This window comes from Portunus trituberculatus, chromosome 48, assembly GCF_017591435.1.
Source record: "Portunus trituberculatus isolate SZX2019 chromosome 48, ASM1759143v1, whole genome shotgun sequence".
NCBI classification, from domain to species: domain Eukaryota; kingdom Metazoa; phylum Arthropoda; class Malacostraca; order Decapoda; family Portunidae; genus Portunus; species Portunus trituberculatus.
The window spans coordinates 16339153-16366884 of record NC_059302.1 but is presented as its reverse complement, the minus strand read 5'-3'; the positions used below and the strand labels follow the sequence as shown (position 1 = coordinate 16366884).

General features: G+C 37.1%; 1 protein-coding gene across 8 annotated transcripts in view; it reads left to right on the top strand.

The window, feature by feature from the left end:
* LOC123498661 (rho GTPase-activating protein 20-like) overlaps nucleotides 1-25233 on the top strand; it is a 190534-nt gene extending 165301 nt beyond the window's left edge. For 4 of the 8 annotated variants that reach the window (XM_045245983.1, XM_045245979.1, XM_045245980.1 and 1 more), the window contains 2 exons: nucleotides 21502-21664; nucleotides 23295-25233. In XM_045245983.1, the coding sequence (XP_045101918.1) occupies nucleotides 21502-21664; nucleotides 23295-23440 (309 nt within the window). In that variant the 3' untranslated portion in view covers nucleotides 23441-25233. Of the gene's footprint in view, nucleotides 1-276; nucleotides 2731-21501; nucleotides 22392-23294 lie in introns of those variants that run through there. The other 4 variants (XM_045245982.1, XM_045245984.1, XM_045245985.1 and 1 more) reach the window with 4 other exon arrangements.
* Nucleotides 25234-27732: the final 2499 nt, after the last annotated feature.

The window sequence follows — 27732 nt, the reverse complement described above, 5'->3', positions numbered from 1 at the left end:
TGTATGAAGTTGTCCAAATGTTAATAAAAGTTTATCATTGAAGTTTTAATTTTTATGGCACAGTATTAGATATCACTGTTAAGTGTACACTCCTTAGTAAAATGTCTTCAGAATAGCATATTCCTCATTGTAAAGAAATGTTCTATGTCTTTCACCTTTATTCAGTGTAATTGTATAGAAAATTGTTATCTATATTTAAGTCCATTGAATTGGATAGTACCTTATCTAACTTACCAGGTTTAAAGTTAATCACCATTTGTACCTTTTCCTTCCCAGCACAGTGTCCATCTCCTGCCATGTATTGAACAAGGTTTTACTAGAAAAAAATCTTTAATGGGTTACTGTGCACTTTATAATGTAACCTGGACTGAGGGTTGGGATGAAATGTGAAGTGTTGAGTCATCATGGAAATAACCAGCATGACATTGTTTCATCGATATTGCTCTTTGTTGCAAGCTATCTTTCAGGCTAAGTTTTCCACCTCATATTGAACAGGCAGTATGATATGAAAATTATAGAAGAAATTATAACAAATTTATATTTTTTTGTCTTTTTAATGTTGTGAGGGAGTACCTTGAGGTAGCTGCAATTTCAGACTATGCATTCCTATTTACTGTCTGACTGATCAGACTATCTGTTGAGAACATCTCTTTGCATGCATTCATTATTTATTCATAAGATTAAGAGTGCTTTCTGCTTATGACAATCACTGTATGTATGAGACAGATTAAGGCACTTTTGAGACTTATTCTCTGTTGATGTGATACTACAACATTACATCAAAATATCCCATGAGCCATGTTGACTGCATTTCATTTTGGTATTACTTGCATTCTTTACATTTGTGGTGTACACCATTCACATAATATTGTTTGCATATTTTGGCTGCTGTCTGAGAAAAAGGTATTTTTGTTTTTACCAAATAGTTTGCAGGTTAGTGTTGTAGATATTGAAACAGCTATTGAAATATAAAAACTCGATATAAAGTGAGTGGCAAGCATCTTAAGAGTAAAAAACTGGTCTTACTAATGAAATGAATATACTCAATATCTCAGCAGCTATGCAAGCTGCATATTCACCCCCCATGGAAAAAATAAATGATAATAATAAATAGATAAGTAAATAAAGTTTTCAATTAATTGGAAACCAATTCATAATGGTTTTATCAGTAGAGCTTCGTGTAATGAAACCAGAAAACTAAAAGCTTGTTCTGTATCTTAAAGCACATTAACTTTTCTTAGTAAAGACAGTTTTCTTTTATCATGAGAAAAAAAAAAAAAAAGATCATAAGAGCAGATAAAATTGTAGGCTTAAAGTTGTTGTATTGACAGGCTGTCAGTGGATGGGAGAGTGTTTACACAATGTTATATTCTCAACTTACATCCATTTCACTCCATTGCATCTTGTTTGCTGCACTCCATCCATATTATTTCCCTTGTATACTGTCTCTTTCAGACATTTATTTTTTTCATGATTTTCATTGTTTTGTTAACATTTTCATTTTTGTGCTGTCACATGTGACACTTCTGATTGATCCTGCATTCCTGATAGCACCACTGCCATGTTGCAGAGCTTTCCACACATTGTGCCCTGTACTGCTGTAATTGTTTATTCTGATTTATATCAATACTAGTGAAATTTCTGAACAATACTGGGAAATATGGCATGTGGCAGATGGAAGAGAACACATGGTGACAGTAGCCTGGTGGCTTGCCCTGAGAAATATTTGACAGGAAGTGATGGGTTTGTCATCTGCAAGCCTCAGCCATATAGATGATGTTTGGCAAGCTTGTGTTAAAATCACCACGTGTTAAGTGTGGTGGAGCTGGAGTGCAAAGTGAGCATTGGTGACCCACAGACTTTCCTTCAACTTGACCAAACCATTATAAACATTTGCTGTATGAAAACATTTGAACTGTAGATCTATCTTTTGGTGTCTGTTTGCCCAGAAACATGAATGTGGTGATAAGGAAAAACATACCGTTCAGTTCTTCATGGTTTCACCTGGCATTGGTGTTTTCTTTTGGTTACTTTTTAAAGTCTGCATTTTTTATAATCCTCAACATAGCATAGCCTACAATCTGCAATGTACTCTGACTTGACTGTATCACTGATGTCCATTGGCAGCTGTGATCTGACCTTAGTCATAATTTGCCAACATCTCGTTTTTTCTCAAGGCATTTTGTTTCACATATTTAGATGCACAGGATTCACATTGTCTTTTGTTGATTGATTGCTACCCATATGAATGAAACATATCGGTATTACAGTATTTGACTAGTTATCATGAATACATATTTTGTGTCAAAGATGAGACTAAGGTCATGATTAAGGAATAAAGGTGGGTTGTTGGGAAAAACTGTGCTGCAGTTCAAGTTACTCCAGTGTGCCCATCTTAGTAGTGTTATGTGTTATTCACATAGTTCATTGTGAAATTAACTTTATATTTTGTGTGATGTGTAGATATGGACACAAAAAAAACTTACTATACTTCTCAGTAGAAATGCTTCGGTTGAAAGAAAATGATGGAATTGTAATGAATAAAAGGAAAAAGAAAACATTAAGATCCAGAGTGTCAAGTGAATTGTAAGCTGGCGTGTAGGGGCTTTGAAATTTGTCGTGTATAGTTTGTTACAGATGTAGTTTTACAGGTGCATGTTATTAGATACATGTCCCTCACTTTCTCTTGTAAAGTAAGTGGTAAATACTGTATAAATTTTAAAAAATTAATTTGAATTGTATTTAGAGAAATATTACATCCTTTTTTGCTAAGGTGAGTTTCATGGTCATTTAATTGAATGGATAACCTCTGTAACATTATGAAATATTCTGCTGATGCATTTAATTAAGCCCATTTCCAAAGGTATTTGTTAGATTGCCATGATTTAGTTTTGTTTTCATAATTTTTTTATTTTTTTAATTTTTTTTTTATATTCATCAGATTTATTTTTTAACCTCTAGATTTGTAGACTTTGTTTGTTGTAGTGATGCATGCCTAGATAATATATTTCCATGTACGAATATATATATATATATATATATATATATATATATATATATATATATATATATATATATATATATATATATATATATATATATACATACACACACACATATACACATGTACATACATACATATGTACATACATACATATGTACATACATACATACATACACACACACATACATACACACACATATACATACACATACACTTCACACTCTGCTATTGTGCCTTCTGCTATCGTGTTTTGTTGTTATTGCTCATACTTAAAAAGTTGCACATATATCTATATTGAGTATGAAATTACTGCTATCAGGCACCAGTTGTTCAAAAACTCCTAGATTATGACCTAAGTGATAGTTGAGTTTATATACTTTTATTGAGAAATAGTTCTTCATTATTTCCCCAATCTACCCATCCACTTTAACTCTTATTCGTTCACAATGAGGTACTGTATTTGACGGCATATAAGACACACCTAATTCCAGTACAGTAAGTACTCCTTATACGGTACTTCGTTATCCGGTAAATTCACAGTTACAGTGTTTGGTAATTACTACCATCAATTCTATTTATGGTAAGAAAAATTCACAGATATGGTATCCACCCGTGTTTTATTTACACCGTACCATAGCACCACAACGTCACCACAACAATCAGTCTCTTCCCGCATTTCCCACTGAACACAAGTGAAATGTGAAATCCTTACGGCGTGTTTTTTGATACTATTATCACAACGCACAGTGATGCACCCATAATGGCTCCAAAACATTCTGCAGACACTGCTGGAGTTGAAAAGGCAAAGCGAAAGTGGAGTAGTCTGACATTGGAGGTAAAATTAGATATTTTAAAGGGGAAAGAGCAAGGAGATACATCTACCATAAGCCGAAACTTGGGCCTAGCCCAGCCGACAGTCTTGATGGTGTTAAAGAATCGTGAGGCTATAAAAAAAAGCTGGGGAGAATGTAATGGATTTGCAGAGCAGAGCCTTATCTGCCCACAGCGGAAGATGAGTAAGGGCTGAAATCCCTATTGTCCCTTAGCCTCGGAAGGGACATCATCTGATAGAATATGTGGCGAGTGAAAGGTAAATAAAAACATTTTCTCTTTATTTCTTTTGCGCAGTACTTTACATTATTTTATATGACCATTTTCATGTATTTTCATGTCTGTACGGTGACTTTCGATGTGCTGGAACATATCCCCTATTATTACATGTTATAATGGGTTTGGTATATGGTAATTTTGATTTGCGGTCTGGTTTTCAGGAATGCATATGTACCATATAACGAGGACTCACTATACTTTAGCTATCCTAACTGCATGCATGCATCATTATTTTATTGGTAGTATTATCATCATTACCAGTATTATCACTTTTAAAAAAAAATTATCGTAAATACTTTGGTGTCTTGCAATAACGGACCTTGCAGTAACGGATTTCGCTCAATAATGGACGGGACTAGCCTAACCTAACCAATTTCTTTTAGACCATTATGGCAGCTTTCTTTTTTGCCCCTACAAATCCATAGTTCCCATGTGGCTGTGCAGATGAATACACATGATATGATAAATAAGCCAAAAAAGGCATGCTAGATAACACTCTAACTTGTTTTGTTTGTCGAAGATTTAATTAAGTGGAGAATGGCAACTGCTTGCCTGTGGGGTAATTAGAGTGACACTCATGGTGATTTGTGGTTTCTAACTGGTTGGATCTGCAGCTTGTCAAAGTGAAATGCTTGTTTGAATGTTGTTGGGCAAGCGAGGATAATAACACTGCCATACAGACAGAGAGAGAGAGAGGCCTGCTGGTATGAACTGCTTTTTGTTTGAATGTTGTTGGGCAAGCGAGGATGATGAAACTTCCACACTGACAGAGTGAGAGAGAGTGAGAGAGAGAGAGTCACTGCGAAGTGACTGACAAATGTGCAGACGACAGACAACTGCAGACTCAAAGTCTCCAATCACTTAATTTTTATCTTCATGTATTAATCTTTGGAGGTCTACAATTTCATTTCTTTCTTTTTTTGACTAAGGGTATTTTATTATGAAGAGAACTAGCTTATCTTCTTGTAAGTGACATAATGAGCAGTGTTTCATCAGCCTGGTGCCAACAGTGATGGCTAAATCATAGTGATGTAAACAAAACATGGGGGTGTTTAAGGGTCTCACAGACAAACAGGTCTCAGTAACGGACAGTTCGTGGTAACGGACAATTCCCTCACCACCAAAGTGTTTGTTATTGCAAGGCACCATTGTTTCTAACCTATGAGGCTGTGATGCATTTTTATAAATATCAGCTGATCGACACTCTAACTCAATTCCATGTAGCGGTTAGGAGTAACAGCAAATTCATGATCATAAAGGTGGGTTAACACGTGTCAGTTTGCGGCTGGAGATGCTAACCACTAGAGTTAACAAAACACATCAACACCCTCACTGTTATGACAGCAGGAGGAAAAAGATCAACGTACACAATCTTCTGCAAACTGCAAGTGGTAGATTATGCTAAGGTGCACAGCATAAGAGTAGCAACCAGGGCTGTAAGGCCACCACCTATGGTTGGTCAAGAAGACCAACTGAAGAGCACAAGGAAAGAAATATTTTCTACTTGTGTAATGTGCTGCTAAATTCCTTTTAACAGTATATGCTTAAATACACCAGAAACTTTTTATCCTGAATTTGACTTGCTGAAATGGGTGTGGGTCTTGCATACCCATGTGTCCTACATGCCTTCAAATATGCTACATAAATATAATGCTTTGAAATGTATGTTGTTACAGTCAACTCTTAATTAACGTGAGAGTTATGTTCCTGGAGACATCATGTTATTCAAAATTGCTTTATTCAGACAATTTCCCCATAGAAAACAATACTAATGCAGGGGTTACATTCATGGCCACTGGGAAAGTGTGTTTATTTTTGGGATTTTGTTACTCAAACCCTAAAAAAAAACTATTTATAGGTTTATAGGTTTATAGGTCACAGAAACAATGAAAAAACATGTGATTTTATTAGCTGTGATGGTAAGAAACATACCCTCCCTCAGTCCCTTCGAATGGACAATCACAGACAATCACCAAGGTCTTTTGTCCCCTAGCATAGCAATCTAACACTTCCAACTTCTTTTCTGTGGTCACAGTTTTCCTTGATTTCTTGGAATCACTTTCCTATGAGGAGATTGACAGACACTTCATAGTAGAGGGTACTAGGTGAAAATACAGAGAAAACAATCCATTCACAGTGCAGGTTAGCTCCAGACTGAGAAGTGAGGTCTCATTTATACATTTATGTTCACAAAACAATATTTCTATTAGTTTTTTACAAGTCTTATACATTTATGGTCACAAAACATTTCTGTTAGTTTTTTTTACTAGTCTTACCACCAATAAAGGATTGTTTTGTGATGCACAAAGTGAAATTTTGCAGGGAACACGGAAGACAAAACAGATGAGGAGGCATGTGTCCTCTGACTGCTTCTTCTATTTCTTGTGATCCCCTTTAACTTGTGTGTTGCTTTCGCCACAATATTTCTGTTTCCGCTCCTTCATTGCCTGATATAATATATATCATACCTTTGTATTCATATACAATCATGCCATGAGGATCACCTTGACTCCATGGCACTGAGTGATAGTTCAGAGACACTCTGTTCCTTCCCAAGGAAGGAAGGAAAAGTGTCCCTGAACAATCACTTAGTGCCACGGAGTCAAAGGTGATCCTCATGGCATGATTGTATGTGAATATAAAGGTATGATATCCGTTACATCAGGCAATAGAGGAGCGGAAACACAATTATTGTTGTGAAAGCAACACACAAGTTAAAAAGGGCCAGAAGAAAATGAAGCAGCCATCTCTGATCAGTGGTACAGTGGAACCATGCGTGCTTTGGGATCCGAGGGGTCTCCAAGCGCACGGGTTCGAATCCTGTCCACGGTCCGAGTGTAGGTTGGGCTTCCTCACTCGGGGCAACGGTTTCCTAGTGGGTGGGCTTTGAGATAGGAGGTACCCGAAAAAAAGTACCCCCTTTAGCCCATAAATTCCCGTGAAAAGCCCACATGGTATAAATAAAAAAATATATAAAAAATGCCTCAATCCTCATCTGTTTTGTTTACATAAGAACATAAGAAAAGAGGGAAGCTGCAAGAGGCCGCCAGGCATATACGAGGCAGTCTCAGTGTGCTTAATCTACCTAATTCCATCTATCTTTCCCATCCATGAATTTATCTAACCATCTTTTAAAGCTCCCTATTGGCTCAGCTCTGACCACATGACCACTGAGACCATTCCACTCATCAACCACTCTGTTTGAAAACCAGTTTCTTCCCATTTCTTTCCTAAACTTGAATTTTTCAAGTTTAAACCCATTATTACTGGTTCTTTCCCTGCTACTGATCCTAAGAACTACATTCATGTTCCCTCTGTTAAAACTTTTATACCACTTAAATACTTCTATCAGGTCTCCTCTTGACCTACGTCTCTCTAAGGAATGGAGATTAAGTTTTTTCAGTCTCTTCATAGGGAATATCCCTCATTCCCTGTATCTTTTTAGTTATCCTCCTTTGTACTGACTCCAACAGAGCTATGTCCTTCCTGTAATGTGGGGACCAGAATTGTACCATTTATTCAAGATGTGGCCTGACCAGTGCCAAGTATAATTTTAGTATTACTTCAGGACTCCTGCTTTTAACACTTCTAAATATTAACCCTATTCACCTTATTTCTGGTCTCTATACATTGCTTCCTTGTACCGAGATCAGAGCTAACTATGACTCCTAAATCTTTCTCATACTTGGAACTTCCTAGTGCCACATTATCTATCGTGTACCTATTGCTTGGATTGTCTCTACCTACGCTCAGTACCCTGCACTTGTTAATATTGAACTGCATTAGCCATCTATCTGTCCATTCTTTCATCCTATCCAAGTCATCCTGCAAAGCCTTGGCATCTGAATTGGACCTAATTAATCTACCTATCTTTGTGTCGTCCACAAATTTACTGATATCACTATTAATTCCACTATCCAAGTCGTTGATATATATTAGAAATAAGAATGGCCCTAAAACTGAGCCCTGTGGCACCCCACTAACTACTTCTCCCCACTCGGAATTAGATCCATTAATTACTACCCTTTGTTGCCTGTCGTCTAACCACGTTTAATCCAGCCTAATATTCTACCTTCTATACCGTGTGCTTTAACCTTTTTTAACAGCCTCTGGTGAGGTACCTTGTCAAAGGCTTTACTGAAATCTAAGTATAGAATGTCATAATTATCACCTTTATCTGCCTCCTCATAAACCTTATTATAAAAGCTCAACAAGTTTGTAAGACACGACTTCCCCTTCATAAATCCATGTTGTGTGTGATTTATCAAGCCATGTTGGTCTAGGTGTTCCTTAATGTTTTTTGCTATTATTGATTCCATTAATTTACCCACTACTGAAGTTAAGCTGACAGGCCTTTAATTAGATGTTATGGTTTTATCCCCTTTATTAAATATGGGAACCACATTAGCTTCTTTCCACATTGTAGGTACCTCACCTGACTCCAATGACATCCTAAAAAGTACTGCTAGAGGCTCGCTGACTACTTCCTTGCATTCCTTTAGAATCCTTGGATATACTTCATCAAGTCCCAGTGACTTGAATTTCTTTAGTTTATCTATCTCCTGTTCTACCGTTGCCTTAGTTATATGAATATTTGTCAGCCTTTCACTATCTTCTGCCCTAAATACCTCCTCGCTATCTGGAATTTCCTGTGTGTTCTCCTGGGTGAAGACAGTTAAAAAATACTCGTTCATAATTCTACTAATCTCTTCCGCTGAACTAGCCATTTCCTCATTTGTTGTCTTTAATGGACCTAATTCTTCTCTACTCTTCGTCTTGTATAACTGAAAAATCCCTTGGGTTCCGTCTTTGCTTGGTTGGCTACCCTCAACTCATATTCACTTTTAGATTTCCTCGTTAACCGCTTCACTTTTCTTAGTAATTCATGGTATAGTGGCCTTATAGCCTCATCTCCTGCCTTTAGCCCCTTATATATATTCTTTTTTTGCCCTATACATCATTTTAATCTTTCTGTCATCCACTTAGGATTGTTGTTTCGTGATTTTATTGTTCTATATGAAATGTTGGCTAACTGACCGTCACTTATTTTAAAATAACTCAGGAAGTCGGTATACATCTCACCAATCCTCAGCTGACCGGGGTTTCTCTCATGTTCTAATCCAGCTCCCCTCTCCGCCTCACTCTCTCTCCGTCCCACTCCTACTTCGCATCTCCCCCCCTTCTCTGCTCTCCCCTTCCTTCTACCTGACTAAATCTGCCTTGCCCCTGCCAAGCGATTTGTAAATACTCCCTTAAGCCCTCAAAATCAGCCTTCCTGGAGTCAGGGACTTTTCTTTTGTTTTTGGTTTTTCTAAAAGTTTCATGCCATTTTCTTAATCCATGTAAGATGCAAGATTTTACTTTGTGCATCACAAAACAATTCTTTCTTGGTGGTAAGGCTTGTAAATAGCTAATTGAAATGTTTTGTGAATATATATATATATATATATATATATATATATATATATATATATATATATATATATATATATATATATATATATATATACACACACACACACACACACACACACACACACACACACACACACACACACACACACACACACAGTAAGTCCTCGTTATACGGTACATATCCATTCCTGAAAACCTTATCGCAAATTGAAATTACTGTATATCGAACTCATTATAACATGTAATAATAGGGGATGTGTTCCAGCACGTCAAAAGTCACTGCTACAGACATGAAAATACATGAAAACAGTCATATAAAAAAAAATGTGAAGTACTGCTCAAAAGAAATAAACAAAATGTTTTTATTTACTTTTCACTCGCCACGTATTCTATCATTTGATGTCCCTCCCGAGGCTAACCCCTAAAACTCGGGGATGGGAGTTTTCGCTCGTGCTAACTCGGCACACAAAATAAATAGCCTGTATTCACATACTGATTAAACTTGGAAATTCAATAAACGAGTGAGTACAAATTGTGTTCTGCCCACAAGCAACTCTTCCTCTTTGCAATGCAAAAAAACAGAAGTCTCTAGATGCTGCGGTTACCAAAATATCACAGGCTAAATGAGATGGTATCATTAGTGCACGTGGCCTTGTGTCTGATCAGGTCCAGCGGCCTTAGCTAGAGTGATAGAAAACAAGCCCCTTGTATTCTCTCTCTCTCTCTCTCTCTCTCTCTCTCTCTCTCTCTCTCTCTCTCTCTCTCTCTCTCTCTCTCTCTCTCTCTCTCTTTTATTATCAATAGTAAGTATTACTAAGGCGTGCGGGAGAGGTGGTGGAATTGGACACCATGAAATCACTGTCGTTTCCACCATCCATCTTGGGAGTTGGTGACACAGTGACGTATAGCATATGTTTACTCCTGATGAATTATGCCAGCTCAACAACAAAGAAAACAGGAAGAAAATAGCCAAAATATAGCCCAAAAACGCCTAAATGTCTATCGACGTGCTGTGAGACTTGCGTGATGAACGTCTATTGACGTGTCCCAAGTTTTGTAGGCTAAGGGACAGTAGGGATTTCAGCCCTTACTCATAATATACACAAAAAAACGCCGTAAGGATTTCACTTGTGTTCAGTAGGAAACGCGGGAATAGACTGATTGTTATTGTGGTGGCTGCGCAGCGTTGTGGCGCTATGGTACGGTATAAACAAAACATGAGTGGATACCGTATCTGTGAATTTTTCTTACCATAACTAGAATCAAGTGTAGTAATTACCAAACACCGTAAGTGTGAATTTATCGGATAACAAAGTACAGTAATACTCCGCTTAACGAACGTTCGTTTAATGAATTTCCGGTTTAACGTACTATATAAAGTTAGACCAAAAAGACCGTATAACGTACAACCACATCCGTTTTAGCGAATTTTCTGGGTTTGAATTTGCTGGGTGAGGGACTGAACGCGGTAGCTTCGCTGTGATTGGTTGGCTCCCCGCCTCTGTCTCTAGCGCTCCTGGGGCCGGATCCAAGATTCTTTAACAACGTCAGAGCAACCTCTTGCAGCGAAATGGCATCCATGAACGCCTGGAGGGACGGTGACAAGGTTACTATCAGGTTGCTCTGAGGTTGCTGGGAACACCACCTCTCGAGGTGGTGTTACTGTCTTATATATGCATTTATGTTCACAAAACAACATTTCTATTAGCTTTTTACAAACCTTGCCTCCAAGAAAGGATTGTTTTGTAATGCATAAAGTGAAATTTTACATGGAATACCAAAAAATAAAGCAGAGATGAGATGAGCTACAGACGAAGCGGGAGACTCACGGCCACTCGGCCGCTTCTTCTTCTTCTTCTTGTGACCCCTTTGCCTGTGTGTTACTTTCATCATAATGTTTATGTTTTCACTCCTCTATTGCCTGCTATAATGGATATCATATCTTAGTATTCATATACGCTCATGCCACGAAGATAACCTCAACTCCGTGGCACTGAGTGATAGTGAATTACTAATGAAATACCGCGCTATTTCATTAGTATTACTGTACCGTATAAAGAGGACTTACTATATATATATATATATATATATATATATATATATATATATATATATATATATATATATATATATATATATATATATGAGACAGTAACATTTCAGGAGGTGGTTTTACCATGGCAACAATGTCTCCCTATGTGTTCATGGATACCATTTCGTGGCTGGAAGTTGCTCCACTCAATGTTAAGTTTCTTGAATCTCGTGCCAGTGTGGTTCCCAGCACAAATAACATGGGTGCACATGACATCATTGTCAAGTTAACTTGCATTGAATTACATTGCATTATTTATTTAATTGTGTCTCCTTAAAAATAAACTCATGGTAAATTGAAATCGTGTTATTGAAACTTCAATCAATTGAGAATTGACTACTATTCATTATATGGTGTAAAAAGTGACCAAAAAATGATTGCTTGGAGGTTTTAGTGTTAGTTTTAATTATTAGCATAGGTTTTTCACTTCAGCTAACGTTATTTCAGCTATCATGCAGTGATAGATGCACCAATTAGGTGCAATAGCAGAGGGTTGAGTGTGTGTATTTACCTATTTGTGTATTACAGGGCCCGAGCTAAGCTCTCTGTGTCCTGTCTCCTTGTCCATTCCTGTCATATCTCTCTTTCATCTGATTGACATACACCGCGTCAACGACATGACTGCTCAGTTTATTCCACTTATCAATGCTATGATGCGGGAAACTGTATTTTCTCACGTCATTTAGACAGATGTCCTTTATTAGCTTTTTTCCATGTCCTCGGAGATAATTACTTGTGGTCACCTTTATCAACACACTATCCAGTATGTCAATCTTGTTCATCAATTTATACATAGTTATCATGTCTCCTCTTGTTCTTCTCTCTTCTAATGTGGTCAGCCCCAGCTTCCTCAGTCTTTCCTCATAGTCTGACTCCCTGAGTCCTGGTACCATCCTTGTTGCCAGCCTTTGTACCCTCTCTACCTTCTTCACATTTTTCTTCATATGCGGTGACCAGACACATGCTGCATATTCTAGCTGGGGTCTTATTAAGGTGCATAATATCTTCTTCATCATTCCTTCATTTAGGTAGTGGAATGCAAGGCCAATATTTTGAAGCATGTTGTATGTTTTCCCAAAAATCTTGTTAATGTGTTTCTCCGGTGACAAAGTGTTTTGCATGGTTACTCCTAAGTCTTTCTCCTCATTGGTCTCTTTAATTTTCTCATCACCCAGTCTGTAATCCCATTTTGGTCTGTATCTACTTCTTCCCATTTTCATAACATGGGTCTTGTCTATATTAAATTCCATCTGCCACTCTTTACTCCACTCATATATTTTATCAAGATCTTCCTGTAACTTGTTACAATCTTCTACATTCTTTACTCTCCTCATAATTTTAGTATCGTCCCGCAAACATGTTCATATAACTGTCAATTCCTACTGGCATATCATTAACATAAATCAAAAACATGATGGGACCCAGCACTGACCCTTGTGGAACTCCACTGGTTACCCTCTTCCACTCGGACTTCTTTCCTCTCACCACTGTTCTCATTTCTCTTCCCATTAAGTAATTTTCCATCCATTATGCTAGTTTATCATTTACTCCTCCAGTCATCTTTAGTTTCCACATCAGTCTATTGTGTGGTACTTTATCAAAGGCCTTTCTCAAGTCCAGGTAGATAGCATCCACCCATCCCTCTCTATGTTGCAGTATGTCAGTCACTCTTGAATAAAAACATAATAAATTGGATACACACGATCTTCCTTTTCTGAAACCAAACTGCCTTTCACTCAGAATGTTTTCACTTTCTAGATACTCACTCCACTTAGCTTTAATTACTTCTTCACATACTAGTCAACGATACTGGTCTATAATTTAGCGGTTCCATTCTACTACCATTCTTATATATAGGCACAATGTCACCTCTTTTCCACTCTTTCGGGACTAATCCTGTTCGTATGGAGGTATCCACAATATCAAATATGGAGTTCAACAATTGATCCTTACATTCTTTTAGCAACCTCCCAGATATGCCATCAGGTCCCATTGATTTATTAATATCCAGATTGCTTATAATTTTCCTTACGTCTTCCTTAGTAACCATGATGTCCTGCATTTGCTTTATTTCTGTAGGCCTTCCTCCCATAAAATGCTCCTCCTTTGTAAACACTTTGCAAAAGTTGTCGTTCAAAATTTCAGCTATCTCTCCAGCATCTTCATATACTTCTTCCCCGTTTTTTACCTTTTCTATTGCCTCCCTTTTATTTAGTTTTCCATTTATGAATTTGTAAAACATTTTTGGTTCACTATCACAGTTTTCCACCATCCTCTGTTCATATTCCTTCTGTGCTGTTCTCCTTACTTCAACATATCTATTCCTTGTTGTTTTGTAGCCTTCCCTTGATAATACATAACTGCTTTTCTTAAGTTTCTTCCATGCCTTTTCTTTGTTCTTTTTTGCTTCTGCACAATTTCTATTAAACCACTGTATATTATTTAAAGTCCCCTTCCTGTAATATGTCACAAATTTTTTCACAGCAGAGTTATACAAATCCATAAATTTATCGTACTTCAATTGCATATCTCTTTCCTGGTATACCACGGACCAGTCAATTTCATTAAAGAACTCCCTTATATGGTTATAATTTGCCCTAGTATAATTTAATTTTTCCTCCCTGCGTTCCACAATCTTATTCGTGCTTAATTCTGTATCCAGCTCAAAGCTTAGGACATCATGATCGCTTTTCCTCTAGAGACTTTCATGTTCAATTTCCTCTTTTAGAGAGATTCCCCTGGTAAATACCACATCCAACCTTGCTGCAACATCCTGTCCCCCGCACCTTGTTGGTGATCTCACCCACTGTGCCATCAAGTTATTTGTTGCTACCTTTAACAATTCTTCTGCCCACTCACCACCTTTCACCACTTCGTAGTCTTCCCACACTATTTCTTTGCAATTAAAGTCTCCAACTATCATCACTCTATCCTTTCTGTTGAGTTCTTGCTTCATTCTGTCTAGAGTATTTCTCATCACCATTTGGTACTGTTCATATTCCCAAACACTGGTTCTGGGTGGTATGTACACTGTTATAATATTAATGTCCCTCTTGCCATCTGTTATAAGCATACTTATCACTTCCTCATTTCTCTTACTATAGTTCACCTCCTTCAGTATCAGATCATCCTTAGTAAGAACCATTATACCACCACCACCTTTATTTTTTCTATCATTTCTCCATACTTTGTAGTGTTTTACAACAAACCAGTCTAGCTTTATTTCGGGCCTTAGCTTTGTTTCCACTACACACATTATGTCCGGTTCGTTATTTCTTAGGTAATCCATACATTCTAGCCTCTTAGACAGAAATCCATCTATGTTCGTGTAAGTCACTTTTATTCCATTCCTAGTCTCGTTCTTCCATGTAATGCCTATTCCGTCTGTTTTATCCACCACTTCCTTAGCCTCCCATTTCTCATTCTCCAAAAAAACTTGATCTTTTCCTCCTCTGTTCTTTCGTCATTCCTCTCCTTCACTTCAGATACTAGCTCCTTCATCTTCATTCTCTCATCTTGTGACATATTTCTTCTTATGTAAATTGTTTTGGTTTCCTCAGAGTCCTTAAGTTTCCAAGCCCTCCTCAACAAGGCCTCCGCTGCCACCTGAGACTTTAATTTAAATTTTAATGGTCTATTCTTGCCTTCCTCAAAAGCTCCCAATCTCACACTTTCTTCTACCTCAGCATATAGGTCCTCTTCTTCCACAGAGATCTTGTTCAGTAAAGACTTAATCTTGTCATTTTCCTTATCCCTCCTGTCCTGCCAGTTCCTGTTAGTTTCCTCCCGCAATCCTATTATGATCACACATTTTTTCTTTTCAGCGATATCTCTCACCACATACTCATTTTCCTTTAGTGCCTTTACCATTTCCTCTCGTAATCCCTTTATTTTCCTCTTCCTGCTTTTTTACTATCTCCCTAAACGACCTTTGCACCTTCAGATGTTCATGATTCACTTCTTTCATTTTAGTGTCAATTAGATTAAGACATTCCTCTTTCTTCAAGTCCCCTTCGGATATTTTTATCTCCATTTCCATGAGTTTAGCCTTCATTTCTTCGCATTGTTTCCTTAGTTGTTGGTTTTCTTTCTCCATCTCTACTTTTTCCTTCAACAGCTCTTTATTCTCTAGCGTTAACAAGTAGATCTCTTTTTTAAATTAATCATTCTCGGCTAGAACTCTATCCAGTTTTTCTTCTATTGACAAAATGCTTAGGAACTTACTCTCCAGCGCCTGGATTCTTGCATCTAAGTCAAGTTTCTGCAGTCCTTTTGGCGTAGTAATAAAACCTTCGAAGTCTCTAGTTTGCTTGGACGCCATTTTTGTTGTTGTCAGCTGTATTTACCTAGTTGTATTTACCTAGTTGTAGTTTTACAGGGCCTGGGCTTTATGCTCGTGTGGCCCCGTCTCCATATCTACACTTATCCAATCTTACTTTAAAAGTGTGCACACTCTTTGCAGACACTACTTCTTCATCTAAACTGTTCCACGTCTCAATACATCTCTGCGGGAAACTGTATTTTTTAATATCTCTCAGACATCTTCCCTTTCTCAGCTTTTTACTATGCGATCTTGTGCTTGGATGTCATATTCTTCTCTCAAGATCAGTTTCTCATTATCCACTTGGTCCATTCCGTTGATCAATTTATAGACTTGTATCAGGTCTCCTCTCTCCCTTCTTTGTTCCAAGGTTGGTAGATCCATAGTCTTTAGTCTCTCCTCATATGTCATCCCTTCAAGTTCTGGGACCATTCTTGTAGCCATTTTTGTAGCCTCTCCAATTTTCTTATGTGTTTCTTTTTATGAGGGGTCCACACTACTCCTGCATATTCCAATCTAGGTCTTATTATAGTATTTATCAATTTCTTCATCATTTCTTTGTCCATGTAGTGAAATGCTACTCCAATATTCCTCAGCAAATTATATGTTTCTCTAAAATTCTATCAATATGGCTTACTGGTTGATTGTTTTCTTCCATCGTCACTCCTAAGTCCTTTTCCTTTTTTACTTTCTCCAGTTCTACACCATCTCCCATCTTATAGATTCCCACAGGTCGTCTTTCACTCTTTCCCATTTCCATGACATGGCTTTTGTTCACATTGAATTCCATTTCCCACTTCTTACTCCATTCCCAGATCTTATTTAGGTCTTCTTGCAGTATTTCACAATCCTCCTTTTGCTTTATAACTCTGCACAGTTTCGTATCATCCGCAAACAAATTTATGTAGCTGTTCACTCCTTCTGGCATGTCGTTAATATAAATGAGGAAAAGTATTGGTGCCAATACTGATCCCTGTGGCACTCCGCTTTGTACTGCTCTCCACTTGGACTTCATATCTTTAACTACCGTCCTTATTTCTCTCCCCCTCAAATAATTTTCTATCCATCTCAATGTGCTTCCTTTTAAGCCACCCTTCTCCTCTAACTTCCACAGTAATCTTGCGTGTGGCACTTTGTCAAACGCCTTTTTTAAATCCAAGTAGATGCAGTCAACCCATCCCTCTCTCTTGTACTCTATCAACTATTCTAGAATAGAAACTCAATAAATTAGTTACACAAGACCGTCCTTTTCTAAAACCAAATTGGCTATTTGATATTAATTTGTTGTCTTCAAGGAACTCGATCCATTGTTTCTTTATTATTCTTTCACACATCTTGCATATTACACTAGTTAGTGATACCGGTCTGTAATTTAAAGGTTCTTCTTTCCTTCCACTCTTATATATGGGAACCACCTCAGTTCTTTTCCATTTTACTGGCACTGTTCCATTTTCTATTGAGCATTTTATGATGTTGTATATAGGACTTGCTAGTTCTTCCCTACGTTCTTTCAGTATTCTGCCTGAGACTTCATCCGGTCCCATTGTGTGTATTCACCTAGTTGTATTCACCTAGTTGTAATTTTACAGGGCCTGGGTATCATACTCGTGTGGCCCCGTCTCCATATCTACACACATCCAACTTTCCTTTAAAACTATGCACACTCCTCGCTGGCACCACCTCCTCACTCAAACCATTCCACACCTCCACACATCTTTGTGGGAAACTATATTTCTTCACATCCTTCAAGCATATTCCCTTGGCTATCTTTTTACTTTGCGATCTCGTAGTTCTATTTAAGTTTTCCTCTCTCAACATCATTTGCTCATTATCCACTTCATCCAGTCTGTTCAACAGTTTATAAACCTGTATTAAATCTCTTTCTCTTCTTTGTTCCAAATTCATTTCTTTTAATCTCTCCTCATAGGTCATTTCTGCCAATTCCAGAACCATTTTTGTTGCCATTCTCTGCAATCTCTCCAATTTCCTTATATGCTTCTTTTTATAAGGGGACCAAACCACACCAGCATATTCCAATCTTGGTCTAATTACCGTACTAATTAATTTCTTCATCATATCTTTATCCATATAATGGAAGGCTAATCCAATATTTTTATCAAATTATACGTTTCTCCAAACATCTTATCAATATGAGCCTCAAACTGCCCATGGTCTTGTATTATCACTCCCAAGTCCTTTTCCTTTTCCACCTTATTCAACACTATTTCTTCACCCATCTTATATGACCCTCTTGGCCGTCTTCCACTCTTCCCCATCTCCATCACATGACTTTTGCTCAGATTAAATTCCATTTCCCACCTCTTGCTCCACTCCCAAATCTTATCCAGATCTGCCTGTAAAATTTCACAATCTTCTTCACTCTTCACACACCTACACAACTTCGCATCATCCGCAAACAAATTAATATAACTGTTTACTCCTCTGGCATGTCATTAATATATACAAGGAAAAGTATTGGTGCCAGCACTGAGCCTTGTGGGACTCCACTCTCCACCACCAACCAGTCCGACTTTGCATCCCTTATTACCGTTCTCATCTCCCTCCATCTCAAGTAGTTTTCCATCCACTTTAACACTTTTCCTTTCAGTCCTCCATAAATCTCTAATTTCCATAGCAGTCTCATGTGAGGTACCTTGTCAAAAGCTTTCTTTAAATCCAAATATACACAGTCCATCCATCCTCTCTCTCTTGTATTTTGTCAACCACTCTTGAATAAAAGCTCAGTAGATTTGTTACACATGACCTCCCTTTCCTAAAGCCAAATTGATGATCCGATAATAACTTATGATCCTCCAGGAACCGTATCCAATATTTCTTTATCACCCTCTCACAAATCTTACCGACCACACTTGTTAGAGACACAGGTCTATAGTTAAGAGGCTCTTCCTTACTGCCTCCCTTATAAATGGGCACCACTTCAGCTCTTTTCCACTCTACTGGTACTTCCCTGTTTCTAATGAGCACCTTATAATATCATATAATGGATCAATCAATTCTTCTCTACACTCCTTCAATAATTTTCCTGAAACTTCATCTGGTCCCATCGCTTTATCATCTTTAAGTTCCTCCAACATTTTATATAACTCCTTTTAGGTATCTTAATGTCATCCATGTGCACATTTCCTTGTACATTCTGAGGCTTTACAAACATTGTTTCTTTAGTAAATACTTGCTGAAACCTATTATTTAGCAATTCCGCTATATTCTTAGGGTCATCTACTATCCCTTGCTCTCCTTTTAATCTTTCAATGGACTCTCTTTTTAAGTTTACCATTTATGAACCTGTAAAACAATTTTGGATGTTCCTTACTCTTGTCTACAATATCTTTTTCAAATTTTCTTTCTTCCTCCTCCTTACCCTCACATACTCATTTCTCGCCACTCTATAATTCTCCTTATTTAGTATATTCCTGCTCTTTTCCATCTTTTCCAAGCCACATCTCTCTTTTCCTTAGCCTTAACACAAGTTGCATTAAACCAATCCTTTCTTCCTTCCTCTCTCGGTTTATACTTTGGTACAAATTTCATAACTCCTTCTTTATAATATTTCATAAAAATCTCATATTTTTTTTGCACTTCTCTGATTTGTAACATCTCCTCCCAATCTAATTTTCTGAAATAATTTTTCAAACTTTCTGTGTCCATCTTTCTATAATTCAATCTACCACTCCTGTATGTCTCGTCTCTCCTTCTCTGTGTTGTTGTTATCTGCATTTCCATAACCACATGATCACTCTTTCCCAAAGGACATTTGCATTGTATATCTCCACATAGGTACACTTCTCTTGTTAACACCAAATCCAGTCTAGCCGGTTCATCATCTCCTCTATATCTAGTATTTTCTTTCACCCTCTGTTCCATCATATTTTCCATCATTAGATTAAGAAATCTCTCTCCCCATGCTTCCTCTCCAACACCACTTACTAGATTTTCCCAATCCACCTCCTTACAATTAAAATCTCCTACTAGTATCACCTTTCTTTTTCCAGATAATACACTTTCCAAACTCTGTAAAGTATCCTTGATCATATTGTCGTATTCCTTAATGTCCAAGAATTTGTTTTAGGAGGTACATAGGTCTCCATGATTATTGATTCTTTTCCATCATTTTTTATCCTTATGCTTATCACTTCTGCGTTGTTCTTCCCATACCAAACCTTATCCACATTTATTTATTTCTTCGTCATAATCATAACTCCTCCTCCACCTTTAGTCTCTCTATCCTTTCTCCATATATTATTATAGTGTGTATATGTAGTGTGTGTGTGTGTGTGTGTGTGTGTGTGTGTGTGTGTGTGTGTGTGTGTGTGTGTGTATATATATATATATATATATATATATATATATATATATATATATATATATATATATATATATATATATATATATATATATATATATATATATATATATATATGTGTGTTTATTTTTATCTATTTATTTATTTTTTATATTTTTACATAAATCACATCAGCTGGGGTTCATTGATATTTAGCTTGCTGCTTTATTTAAAGTAAAGTTTTGTCATGATTTGTGCTGACTTATGAAAGTGAAATATTATTTTATTGATATATTGATCACTAATGGTTATTTTTATTAATCTGTAAACTGTGGGGATCTTCATTTGTGTTCCTGCTTATTTAAGTACTTTAATCCTGGGAAACTGTCAAATATGCAGGAATGTTAATAAGAATGTACTACACTTGCATTCAAGTAGAGTTGCATTCATATATATTTTATTTGACCTTAAGATGCAGCTCATTGTAGTCATAGGTATCACAGCAAGGAGGAAGTCAGGTTTGAATATCAGGTCAGAGAGAAGCAACATACCTGTTTCCTTATATACTATAAACCCAGTTCAGCTTGGGAAGGTGAAGTGCCATACTTGGGCAAGGAGTTAGTTAGGAAGCAGCTGTCACTCTGTCATTTGTGCTTGGTGCTTCCCTGGATACAGAATCATTGATTGATGTGTGCAGTTATTCAGAGCACCCTGTCCTGTAATTGCCTCATTCTCCTCTCCTTCCTTTTTATTCTTGTGGCTGAGCATCAGTTTCATTGCATCCTTAAATACATTTTCTTCTCAATTTTAGCTTTCTCTTGCTTTCTCTCCTGCACTTGTAGCACAAGGAAGGATATCACTTAAATCAGTCAAATAACTGACCATCATTATTTCCCATGGGTGCCAGCAGGTAAATGGTGATATAGGGCACTACATTCAAGGCAGTGCAGACATGTAAGAAAGAATTATGTATATGCACTTCTCACAGACTGTAAGCAATCACAAATCCTCACTCAAGATGCACAGTAGTTTTCACTGAGCTGCTTAAGAGACACAGTTTACAGATTGAAGATGGCCATTACTTAATGACATTTCCAGGCTAAATGTCCTTTTATCTTCTTGAGGTTTAAGTAATGTAATTCATTGGCTTCTGGGTATGGATGTGTTTATTGATTCTTTGAATTTTTTTTTTTTTTTTCTGTATTATTTAGTTAAGGATGCTACTGTTCCTTATACTTTCATGACTGTTTTCCTGCTAGGTGGCCACTCAGATCATGCAGTTTCTGATTGATAACTTTGGAGTGAGCAACCTATTTGGAAGAACCAACTATGAATACTATGCCAGAATCACGGGTCGCATTCTGAAGGTGGAAGAGGACTGGATATTTGCCTTCAGATACCCACCAGAGAGCAAAGTATCCCGTAAGTATGAGTGTGGTGTCCAATGATTTATGTTGGTGTACATACTTCTCTTAGTCTTCTCTTTCAGCAGTGAAGGAAAATTTGGCTCATTTCTTATTTGTAATAATTTTGTCAACAGTTCTAACACTTATCATTTTTATAGATTTCCTTTTGGAAAGTAGAAGTCTGAAAAGATGTTAGGTTTTTGTAAAAAGTAATTAAATGATATCTGGAACTCAGGAATGGTGACCAAAAATTTGACGAAAGAAAATTGTTAAGGAAAAAGAAATAATTAAATTTAGGTCTGCTGCAATTTTACTTCAACATAATAAATCAGTCTTCATAGTCTTCATGTAGTTGACTGGAACATGCTACTCATTCTCTAATATAATAATAGCAAATGTACTTGTGAACCAAAGAGCAGAGAGAAATACTGTGGATGGGGAAATGTGATTCACTGTATCCTGTGGTGCCTGTTATATATTTATTTCAAACTTAAATTGTAAAAAAATTAGCTTCTGCTGAAATTTGAATAATGTGATTATTTAGCCTTGAGTTATTTGTGCATCAGAAACTGTGAGTGCTTTGATAGATTCTCCTTCAGGAATTGCACATGATCAGGTTAAGTTGTTTGAGTTGAAGAGCTGTGAGTCCAGAACTAATAGTTGTAGTTAGCACCCCTAACATTAACCCCTTCCTGGCAACAGGTCAGATGTGTGTACCAATAGATAAAAAAATCCTCTATTTATTTACTCTTTTTGACTTTCATCCATATGTCTATTTATAGTTTCCCTGCAAATGGGTATTCCAGATTGACATCTATATATAGACTCTGCCGTAAAACTGAACAAACAATCAAATGTATATTTATACTGCCACAAAACTGAACGAGTGATATCTATATATAGACTCTGTCGCAAAACTGAGCAAACAATTGAACCTGTGTATAGGTAGATGTTATTTATATTTGATTGGTGATAATATATGTCAATATATTTTTATGAAAGTTTGGAAGTGGTCACATCCAGGACTTGTGACCTGGATGTAATTTATTTCCACTTTTCTTTGTATTTTTTTTTCAAATATTCATTTTGTACCTATTCATTTTTTAGGCAACCATACTAGCATGTGGTACAGCTCTTTCTCTGACATGATAGACTAATAATAAAAGGAAGTAGAAAAAGTGCAAAAATTTCCAATATTAGCTAATGTGTGTAGCACATCCGCCACCAACAAAGCACAACCGGTGACCAGCCCTGAGAGGCAATGTTGACAAAGTCTGGGTATTTGAGATGCTAAAAAAATGATTTATTTTATGAATTTTGTTACTTGTAAGGAGTAGTCTATATATAGACCATACTACTTAGTGTGATAAAATCAGGACAAGCATTTATATATATAAACAATCCAACAAAAAGTTCCAGTTTTGAAACATCTACATGTAGATCCTCTGTTGGGAAGGGGTTAATATCTCCACTGATATGTCATGACTCCTGGCTGAACAGTGTTGTATTTGTGGTAATATGAGGCTGAAAAATTCTATGATCTTATTTTCATGTTTTGTGGTTTTAGTGAGAAGGGAGAGTTGGAAGTGAGACTGATTCCCAGCTACCCACTATCCTCTCTTACCTCATGGTTCTTTCCCCATCAGGCCAACGCTCTCTTGAAGCAGAAAAAACTTGGCTTCAATTTGAATCGGAGCGCTGGGGTCTCAAGTTCAACCTTGAAGGTAGCAGATTACATATATTATATACTACACACCCATTCAGTGTTGTAATGCATTCCTGTTGTCCTTAGTGTTGAATCCTGAAGCATTAGTTTGGCTATTAAGACACCTGAAGTGCTGCTGTTAGTCTCACTGTGTTGTGGTTAGAAATGCTTGGCGAGATGTTGAGTAGTGCTCCTGTTTCATGTTTTGAGACTCTTGAGACAATGTTTGTATTGCACTGTCTCCACCACTGCTATATAGGCTTACAAAGGAATACGTCTTGCCATATAAAGGTCAAATGGATTATTAGTGAAATGTTTTGATACTGTTTCATGTTGTGAGATGGTGAATGGGGAGCTGCCTGTCATGCATTGCGCCCACAAATGCAGAAGCTTCAACGGTGACAGCAAGACATTCTCTGTTCCTTCAGAGCTGCTGCTTGAAAGATAGTGCATATGGAAACTAGTCAATGCTTTTTATTTATTTTTAGAAAAAATATTAGATTTTTGCTGCATGACAATTATTCATCTGTAGAGATCGCTTATGATCAGTTACATAATGTATTAGAAATTGGAGAGTGCAGTATTTTTTAAATGCATCTTCTCAGAACACAAGCCTTGAATGTAGCTGCTGTGCCTTATTCTATTACCTTGTAAGCTAATTTTGCCACACAACTGGCCTGTTCCTGTACACATTGGATGGCACAGAACTTAAAACAGAATGCTGAAAAGCATTTGAAATTATTTATAAAATATAGTTTTATAAAATCTCCTATTACAACAGAACACTTGTGACTTTGTAGAAGGTGAGATTTTTCAGCTAATTCTCTTCATTTGTTTTTACACATATACACTCCTTTTGCTGACATTCATCCTACCACTTAATTTTAAAATCTATCTCCTGTGAGATTTTTCCATGGTCAAGCCTTAGTATTGGTGAAACTTCTACCATCACATGATGACTTAAGGTTGTTTTGATGTGGCTCTCCTAATGCTTCTGTACTTGCATCACTCCCCATATTTAGGATTTCCTTTATTCTGCACAGTGGTAAAATAAATTTTCTACAGAAAATTTCTCAACATCTCTAGGTTATAAATTCTTAAAGAATAAGGAATCTACTAACCTCAGAAAGCTGACAAATAACTGTCAGTAGAAGTAGAACTGCTTGTTATGAATAAGGGGCATAACTGAACTAAATCTAGCAGCACTCAGTAACACTCACTCTCTCTCTCTCTCTCTCTCTCTCTCTCTCTCTCTCTCTCTCTCTCTCTCTCTCTCTCTCTCTCTCTCTCTCTCTCTCTCTCTCTCTCTCTCTCTCTCTCTCTCTCTCTCTCTCTCTCTCTCTCAGTTATAGTTTAGAGTTTATTGTATTCATGTGGGTAAATCTGTCTCAATATCAACAGTCAGAAGTATATAGTTTTGATGTGTGTGACATATGCATCACAGGTGACTTAAGCTCCTTATTGATTGTGGTGAATTTATAGGAAAATTTCTCATTCACACGATAATGACATAGGGAGGGTCTGTGTTTGTTTTTTATTAATTGTGATAGATGGTGAAATTTGCAAGGATGCACTACAAATTTTGAGATCTGGAGAAATTAGGCATTTAGATGAAACTTGAGATGTGTGATATTGGGAAAATCAAGCACCTTATTATATACTGTATTGAGAAGTAAATAGTGAGCTGTAAGTAGAAAACAACTTATTCATTCAAAAAACGAATGTAATGTGGACTGTGCAATGCAAATGTCTACAACTCCAACCCATCAACATGATCCCAAGTATTTGTCTTATACATGCCTGTGCACCACCAAACTTTGCAAACATGATGTGGTGATAATTGGTTTTAAGTTATTAAGTCTCTTGTTTTCAATGTAGTTATATATATATATATATATATATATATATATATATATATATATATATATATATATATATATATATATATATATATATTTATTCACAGGATCTGTATTTCTTTTATTCTTGTAGATTTAGCCAATGCATTTTCTTTCCCAAATCTAGTGTCAACATTTTTATTGATAAAACAATGTTGACTCCACCTGTGTGCCAGTTATCTCATGTTCCCTCCCCTTTTTGGAGCAGTGGTTGGGACAGTCTCCTACAATTTTGTATCTGGACATTAGGCTCCTCAAAAGGAAAAGAACCCCTCTATATTCAACCCTCAATTTAATGGATTAAAAGAGATAGGTGGACTGTTGCTTCAAAATATTCACATTAAATAAATATTGGTATTCAGTAAAATCATTGTTTTGTAACATAACCAAGTATTGTACATAAGTACTGTAATATAATGAGTTAAAGAACTGAAATAACTGTTAGATTCACACATTTATGTTTTTCTTGTTTGGGAGACATCTTGGCACAAACACCATAATCAAAGCCGCAATGGACAATGTACGTATGTAGGTTTCTCAGGACAAGTGCAGACTGAGGTGTGGGTGACAGGACCAGTGATTGTGATTGCACCATCTTAACTTATACTACGTCAGCCTCTATACCTGCTTCCCTTCAATCTCAGAACTTTTTTCTCTTTTAATAAAAATTATGATATATAGTGGAATCTCAGTTCATGATTGCCCAGTGTATGAACAAACTAGTTGATGAACCAAATTTTTTACAAATTTTGTCTTGGTCAATGAAAAGTGTTGCTGGCATTGCCATGGGATAGCGTCTCATGTTGGTCTTATAGTACAAGACCATAAATAGTGTTTCTTGTGGTGCTGTTCTGTTTTTGCATTTTGCATTAAATTGGCCCTCATTATGTCTCCCAAGGAAGTGAAATGTGTTATAGTCAGTCACTCTAAGGTGGCAATTTTGGTGCAGTCTATTTTTTGACAGCTAGTCTTCCACTGTTACCACATCTCCACAGTTTTTCAACCCCAATCTGACTCCCATCTTCTCCTTCCGCCCATTTTTTTTAAGGTTTTACTTCGGGTTTTCTCTATTTTTAGGGCTAGAACGGTACCTCCTGAGAGAGGATTTGTGAACTGTTACCCTGAGTGGATGCCCTTCCGAACATTATACCAATTTGAACCTGTGTGCTTGAGAACTCTGAGGCCCATGAAGTGCATGAGGCCCATGAAGTGCATGGTCTGTTCCATTGCACCACAGCATATATACAGTAATCACCCGCGTATCTGGATTATAACAGCCAAGGCCATGGTGGATATGCGAAATATCCGGATACACAGAATTTCTTCTCCCAACCCCTTATAAATTGAGAAAAAACATGTACATAACCCAAATAGGTAAGAAAACAATGAATGAAAGCACTTTAAATGTACAATCTGGAACAAAAAATGGTACATAAGCAGTACAAGGGGTGGTGGGATGTACACACAACAGTAAAGATGGCATCACACTACCACTTTTCCATCAACTTTCTTAAGACTGTCAACTTTTCTCGATGCTCATTGTCACACACAAGCTTGCTACCGCCTTTGCTGCGTTTGTCAACTGTAAACAAACATGGCGGCCGCTTCACCGCCCAGAAAGTCTTTATTTTTTTGTTGCTATTTTTGCCCTTTATTGCTCTCTATGAGAAACTCTTCAAACAGCTTTAAACAACAGAGCAGCTCATCTTGGCGAGTTACTACTTGGAAGTTCTGCCTTGGAGTGTCGCAGTCCAAGAAAAAAAAAAAAAAAAAAAAAACTAAACCACTTTTCACTGCTAGGCCAGAACAAATTTGTATATATATATATATATATATATATATATATATATATATATATATATATATATATATATATATATATATATATATATATACATATATACACATACAGTAAAGTCCCGGGTTAGGTCGGTCTTGAGTTACGTCAAACTCGTAGTTACGTCAGTCCACTATAAGGCAATTTAAGATTAAGAAAATTAAAAATTTATAAATCGTAAAGCGCGGGGTTTATTGTTATTGTTGGCCGCCAGGCGTCACTAGTGGTTACCCGCCACACCGCCAGCCTCACGCTTGAATACAATAACACCCTGCCTCAGTTCCACCACACCATCGCCCCTGGCAAGAGTGTTATCCTACTTCTGCGTTTACTGACTCAAGTTCTTAGTATCTTGCTGAATGGCACCAAAGAGAAAACTTCTTAGTGACAGCAGTGATGCTAAGAAAAGGAAAACCATTATGCTACAAGAAAAAGAGGACATAATTAAAAGACATGAGGAGGGAGGCAGCAGCTGTGTGTGAGGGAGGGAAGAAGAAAATGGGAAGCCCGTTACCATGACAAAGGGGAGGTTGATGACCTTGAGGGCTCGCACACCCATCACAACAATAACAACTCCGGAGCCTTCGCCTGGGCCACACGACACTCGCAGCTGACTTGCACCATCTGCGCCTGTCTGCTGATCC